We start from the raw sequence: 7,500 nt of genomic DNA on the forward strand, positions 1-7,500 counted from the left end.
GGAGAGGGAGGGGGAGAGAGAGAGAACACTCACCGATTCCTTCTCTACAGTCCGGTTCAGCATGACAACGGCTTTGGTCTCTTGCTGCCATACCATGAGCCAGAAGTGGCAGCATGTGTTAGGAAGTGGGCCCTGTAATGACAGAAGAGCACATCAGGAAAGGAGCTGAGGAGGAGGACCAGGCTTCAAGGATGCTACTGGAACACATTGTTATAGCCAGGGAATTAGGTCCTAATGAATAAATCAAGACTTCAAATGTACTAAAATCCAAAAAAAATTGTATTCAATAAAATTTTACCTCTATGTAAAAACATTTCATTTACCTTGGCAGGAAAAGAACCATATAGGACTTATGGGAATACCTGGTGTCTTTCAGAGTTAAGAGTTGGATAACTAGGTTCAAATAACAACTATAAAGTACAGGTAAGATTTTTGTCACAAACAGAGCCAGCCTAGTTCACTAGTTTTGATACTGTCTTATTACATATGGCTTTGCTGTTATTACCAAAGGTGCCTATAGTATAACGCCACTTGGCTGTCCACGTTCTAGCTACAAATGCTGTTAGAAAAGGAAATATGTCTCTTTCAGTTTCTATAACAGACAGTTAATATACCACACAGATCACTGGGGAACTGTAGGAAATAGGGAAGTTTATGCCATTACTGACCAACCAACAAGCCCAAGTCAAACAAACGAATTTGCAGGAAAAAAAAAGAGTAACCATGAAAGTACCTTGATATCAGTCTGTTGTGCCTGGTACCATCTGGCAGAGTTAAAAGTGAGTAATAGTTCATATTACAAGTCAGTGGAGGAGGAAAAATTAAACATAAACTTCCAATTATTTTTACATTTGGCTTAGTAATAGCATAGTTTTTTAAAAAATGATGAGATGAAAAGGTATGTCCAAACTGGAAAGGCTTCCTTTCCTCCTCTATGTATGTAGGGCCAGACACATACCTCAGGGCCTCATACAAGCTAAGGAGATGCTCTACCATTGAGCAAAACCGTCCTCTGTCTGTACCAGGTGGTTTTGTGTGTCAACTTGAGACTAGCTGGAGTTATCACAGAGAAAGGAGCTTCAGGTGAGGAAATGCCTCCATGAGATCCAGCTGTAAGGCATTTTCTCAATTAGTGATCAAGGGTGGAGGGCCCATTGTGGGTGGTGCTATCCCTGGGCTGGTAGTCCTGGGTTCTATAAGAGAGCAAGCTGAGCAAGCCAGGGGAAGCAAGCCAGTAAGCACCATTCCTCCATGGCCTCTGCATCAGCTCCTGCTTCCTGATCTGCTTGAGTTCCAGTCCTGACTTCCTTTAGTGATGAACAGCAATGTGGAAATGTAAGCTGAATAAACCCTTTCCTCCCCAACTTGCTTCTTGGTCATGATGTTTGTGCAGGAATAGAAACCCTGACTAAGACAGCGCCCTTACTAAGTGTGAGTGAAGGCTGAAACAGAACTAAGTTCCGTTGTGCCTAAAGTAACTGTAACATGTAAGCAACTTCCAGAGCATGTGGCCAACTTCAGTGTTAGGAGCAGAGAAGGCCAGAGCTACACCACACCCCAAATCGGAGGTAAAATAGTTCTACACTAACACTGAAATCATCGTTAGATGTATTTCTTAGTGTCTAGCCAATACTCAATACTGCTCAATATATATCGCTTAGATGAAAAAATTCTAGGGTTAACCTGTAAAAATGCTAGTAATCTGAGAAATGAACACCTTCCATTAAAGGATACTATTCTCTCCATTCAATGTACATTATCTACTACAATATAAAATATACAGTCGAAAGGTGAAAAACAAACAACATCTTCTCTACCAAAAAGAACAATGAGAAAGTCCCCAGGAAAATAAATGCCTTTTTCTTTCATCTTTAAAAAAAATCATGGGGAAGCTGGAGAGATGACTCCATGGTTAAGAGCACTGACTGCTCTTTCAGAGGTCTTGAATTCAATTCCCAGCAACCACATGCTGGTTCACAACCATCTTTAATAGGATCCAACACCCTCTCTAGTGGGTCTGAAGACAGCTACAGTGTACTCATATAAATAAAATAAGTAGTTCTTTTTAAGAAAATTTAAAAAAAAAATTTCATGGGCCCAGTTCATGACGCACACTTTTAATCCCAGAGGAGTGATGATCTCTGTGAGCTCAAGGCCAGCCTGTCCACTCAGTGAATTCTAGGCCACTTAGGCCTACACAGTGAGATCCTGTCTCAAAAACAACAATCACTAAGCAGGACTAGAAAGATGGCTTGGTAATTAGGAGCACTTGTTGCTCTTTCAAAGGACTCCACAGTGTGGCTCACGGTTTTTTTGTTTGTTTGGTTGGTTTTTTGTTTTGGTTTTTGGTTTTTTGTTGTTTTGTTTTGTTTGAGACAGAGTTTCTCTGTGTAGCCCTGGCTGTCCTAGAACTAACTCTGTAGACCAGGCTGGCCTCGAACTCAGAAATCCACCTGCCTCTGCCTCCCAAGTGCTGGGATTAAAGGTGTGCACCACCACTGCCCGGCTTCACAGTTACTGATAACTCTAGCTCCAAACCTCTCTTTCTCTTCTGGGCTCACTGGGAACTTATATATACATATGAAAATATCCAGAGAGAAAGACATATGTACAAAAAATAAAGTACACTTTTTAAAAAATCATGAAGCAACTCAGTGGTGAAGTCCTCTATGTGCACAATACCTCATTTCTAATACTGCTTTAAAGGCTAACCAATAAACATGCAACAGCTGCTACAGTATAAAGAACAAAGGATTTTAAAAAGACAATAATTTTTTTCGTCTATCAGTTCTTCCAAAACTAGCAATGCTACCAATTTTTTAAACTGTAAAATGGACATGATATACCAAGGGGCTGATTAGGATAAAAAATTCTAAAACTCTAGGGAAAGAGAATTAATCTAATAAGCAGCAAGGAACAATCAGAACACTGTAGATAACAAACATTAATTAAGTGCTGCAGGTTTTCCCTGACCAAGTGCCATGCTATGCACAAGTACAACTGAGATGCAGTCTCAGCCTTACAAAGTGCACACAGAGGGGCAGCACGACCACCAAAGGCCCAATCCATCAGGATGTTACAGCCAAAGGAAGGTGAGTCTGGCAGAGGTGATAGGAAGGACAGGAGCAGTTATAGTCACTCTACATGTCCTAAGCATAAGGTGAGGCTCACAAGAATCAGGGCACACGGTAGATGTGGGAGTAACACAGTAGTGAACCATGTCTGAAGAGCTGGTGGCAAGGAAACATCTTAGAATGCTGCACCGATGTGTGTGGAATTGGGCAACTCTGAAAAGGCCAGGGTAGAAAACTGGGAAAAATACACCAGGATACAGAAAGGAAATCAGGAAATAAACAAAAAAAGCAAAAACAACAACAGCAACAAACCTAGAGACAAGCTGCTACATTCTCACACTCCTGGTGTGTAGAGTCCTGCCTAGCAGAACACATGAGAACAGTCCAACAGGGAAAACTGAGTTAAAAATCATGGAATTGTTCATCAGGAAATTTTGTCAAGATGAGATCTAGATGCTTATTTTTACCACTAGCCCAGGTGGTGACCTATGACTTTAATCCCTGGACTCGGGGAAACAGAGGCAGGCAGATCTCTTTGAGTTGGAGGCCAGTCTGATCTATAGAACAAGTTCCAGAACAGCCAGAGCTACACACAGAAACCCTGTCTTGAAACAAACAAACAAACAAACAGAAAAAAGAATCACTACAGAACAGAACAAATCAGAACAGAATCAAAACAGAACAAAGAATCACTAATCCCATTATTACTACTGCTAATAAAAGTGGCAACAAAAAAAGGCCAGAAAAAAATTTCACTGAGTTGTTAGGTACTGTATGAATAGGTACTGGATAGTTTGTGTTAACTTGACACAAGCTAAAGCCATCTGAGAGGAGCGAACCTCAGTTAAGAAAATGTAAGAAAATGCCTCCCTAAGACCAGGCTGTAGGCAAACCTGTAGGGCATTTTCTTAATTAGTAATTGATAGGAAGTGCCCAGCCCATTGTGGGTGGTGCCATCCGATGGCAGATGGTCCTGGATTCTATAAGAAAGCAGGCTACATAAGCCATGAGGAGCGACCAGTAAGCAGCACCCCTCCATCAACTCCTGCCTCCCATGAGATCCCTGTTCTCATTATTTTTGACAATGAATGGTTATATGGAGGTGTGAGCGGAAACAAGCCCTTTCCTCCCCAAGTTACTTTGGCATGGTGTTTCATGCCAGTAACAATAACCTTAATTAAGACAATGAGCTTTCACAAAACATCACTCTACAGATGAGATGGATGGACAGACAGACAGAACAGATACTACAGGTTATCTGTAATGCTAGAGGAGTTAAATCATTTATACAAAGCCGTGCAGCAATTGTAAGATAACAGAGAAGGGCCAGGTGTGGTAGTGCATGCCTTTAATTCTAGCTTTGTTAGTTCAAGGCCATTCAGGGCTACACAGTGAAACCTGTCTTTAAAAACAACCAAGAAGACAGTAGAGAAGGAACTGTAGCTACAAATTTTGGCTTCATCTTACCCACTGTTAAGACTGTATGACTTAATCACATTCTTCCTCTGTAACATAAGATAATAGCATTTAACAGAAAGGTTGTTCAAAGGTTAACAGAAAGGTTGTACAAAACATGCAAAGTGCAGGCTAAGTTACAAAGCTACCTTTTACTGTGTTTATTTCCACTGTGTACTTGAGAGTGTGCATGTGGATGTGTGGGCTATGTGTTACAGAGTGCAGCAAGTCAGAGAACAACTTAGAAGAACTGGTTCACTACACTCTCTGGGTTCCAGGGACTGAATTCAGGTTGTTAGGCTTGGCAAAAAACACCTCTACCTGCTGAATCATCTTGCCAGCCTATAAAACATTTAACTCTTTTTAAAAATAATTTTACTGCTCATTAGAATGTGAATGTTCTCAGTAGTGGGGTGTTTGTCTGTTTATTTTGAAATAAGCTCCCATGAATTGAGGCTGGCTTTGAACCTCTAATCTTCCTCAGCCTGGAATTATAGACATGTATTACCAATTACTATGTATGCTTGCCTTTTTTTTTTTTTTTTTTTTTTTTTTTTTTAAGAAACCTGTTTTATTTAAGCAGTGACTGCCAAAGTTGTCCTCAGTCTTTGGATGGATGAGGAGTCATTTAAGTGTTATCAGCAGGATTTTGTAGATTCTGTTAGAGCAGAACACTCTTTAGGTAACAGAAGTTGAGAACTAAGGTTCCAGGCAGGGGACATATAGTTCAGAAGTGACAGTACTCACCTCATGTGTGTGAGGTCCCTCAGGCCCTACCCTACCAAAATCAAACACATAACAAAACATGGCCCCCAAAACTGAAGTGGAGAATTGGGGATAGCTAAGAGAATCTTAAGAAAGACCTGTCTCTAGGGACTAAGAAGAAAAAGAACAAATGATACGGAGGAAAATGGCAGGAGAAGGAATAGCTGTATTACGATTTAGGTGTGAAAGGTTTACCTGGGGCTTGTGTGTTAGAGGCCTGATGTCATCTGCGGATGCTTGGGAGGACTGGGGCCTAATCAAAGGTTCATTTGTTAGTAGGTTGGTGTACTAGTACTGGGAAGTTAATCTGTTGGTAGGTTAGTATACTACTAGGAGGTGGTGCCTAACAGGAGGAAGCAGGTCACAGGAATGCCCTTGTCACATAGTTCTTTCTCTCTGTGTCCTGGCTGCCACAATATTCTGCCTCACCTTAGCCTTAAAGCTGACCTTGAACTAAGTCTTTGGAAATTAGAGGCCAAAATAAAGAATTCTTCCTTTTTTAACTTTCCTTCAGGTATCTGTCATAGCAATGAGAGCCTAACTTAATAACATGCTTTTCCACATTCTCATGCTCATCCTCAGTAGAAAGTCCATTTTTAGTTCTAAATATTGATTTATTTTTAAAAAATCCTAATACATAAGATAAACTTCACCCACTACATACCAGCAAATTAAAGTTTATAATCCCCATTCCCATTAAAGACTGTTACTAAAAGGTATGTGTATGATTAATCATTCAACCCATGCCACGCCTCTTGTGAAACTGAGGTTGAAATAAACACACGTTCATGTGGAATTTCTCAGGTCACATTGTGACCACTATTATATACTTTCCCTTCAATGAACTACTATTGTCTGTTCTTGAACTAGTCTCAGTGTAGGCGAATTACTTCTCCATAATCTGGATGTAACTACAGTACCACTGCAGGCAAATCTGTTTCATAATGCCACACCTCCTTGCATGAACACTAGCAATCCCCGAGTGGCAGTCAGGGTATTCCTGCCAACTCTGTTGCATCTCAAGTGGGTGCCCATCAGGACTCAACTCATCACTCTTATTTGAATGAGCAAAGGAGTCAACAGAGTCAAAGTTCTCAATGGACTCAAACACTCCTTCTCCTAGGTGTAAACTACCTTCAGAAAGTGACAGAAAAAGAAGGGTTAGGAGGCAGGGGAAGGACAGGATCTGAGGGAAGAAAGAGAGGCCTGAGGGGAAGGCAGCTGAGTCCTTGATAGAGGCTCAGTGACTGGGCCCAGTTTAAATCTATGCCATTGATAAACATAGCATCTTTTCAAATGTATATTATCTAGCTTTCTTTTTTTTTAGAGATTTGTTTATTTTTATTTATTTTAGTACACTGTAGCTGTCTTCAGACACACACCAGAAGAGAGCATCAGATCCCATTACAGAAGGTTGTGAGCCACCATGTGGTTGCTGAACCACATAGCAATTGAACTCAGAGCAGTCAGTGCTCTGAACCGCTAAGCCATCTCTCCAGCCCTATTCTCTAGCTTTCTTTTCTTCTATGAATTGTGAAGTACTAAAGGTTTACAACAGACTGTTTCTCTTTTCTTTTAGTCATAGGAAACTTCAAGTGAAAACAGTATGTTTCTCTAGCAGAGAAAATTCTAATGACTCACAAGTATATTAGGCTAAATGTAAAACAATTACTTCACACTTTTCTCTGTCTTTCAAATAGCAGGTTGCATTAATCTCTTGGCTTTTAAAAAACCTCAAACATTGCCGGGCGGTGGTGGCACACGCCTTTAATCCCAGCGCTTGGGAGGCAGAGGCAGGTGGATTTCTGAGTTCGAGGCCAGCCTGGTCTACAGAGTGAGTTCCAGGGCAGCTAGGGCTGCACAGAGAAACCCTGTCTCGAAAAACCAAACCAAAACAAACAAACAAAAAAAAAACCAAAAACAACAACAACAACAACAAAAAAAAAACCTCAAACATGGTACTACAGATACAGTTAAGGACAATTCCTTCTCTTCCAAGGGCCAGAGTTCAATTCCCAGCACCCATGTTGTACAGCTCACAACAGCCTTTAATTCCAGTTCTAAGGGCCACTCTTTTTGGCCTCTGTGGGCACCCTGTGCAGAGACACATAATAATAAAATACAATTTAAAACTCTCAAATACTTTGTTACACTTCTGAACAGTTATGACTGGGGAAGTGGCAATGGTAGCTGCTGTTTAACCTCT

The 7,500-nt window shown here is 40.8% G+C and overlaps 1 protein-coding gene across 2 annotated transcripts in view; it reads right to left on the reverse strand.

Moving 5' to 3' along the window:
* Ptpn2 (protein tyrosine phosphatase non-receptor type 2) overlaps positions 1–7,500 on the reverse strand; it is a 66,134-nt gene that overhangs the window by 24,434 nt on the left and 34,200 nt on the right. For both annotated transcript variants that reach the window (XM_031365945.1, XM_031365944.1), the window contains exon 4: positions 34–132. In XM_031365945.1, coding sequence (XP_031221805.1) covers positions 34–132 — 99 coding nt within the window. The remainder of the gene's footprint in view (positions 1–33; positions 133–7,500) is intronic.

The sequence above is a fragment of the Mastomys coucha genome, unplaced genomic scaffold (assembly GCF_008632895.1).
Source record: "Mastomys coucha isolate ucsf_1 unplaced genomic scaffold, UCSF_Mcou_1 pScaffold13, whole genome shotgun sequence".
Taxonomy (NCBI): Eukaryota; Metazoa; Chordata; class Mammalia; order Rodentia; family Muridae; genus Mastomys; species Mastomys coucha.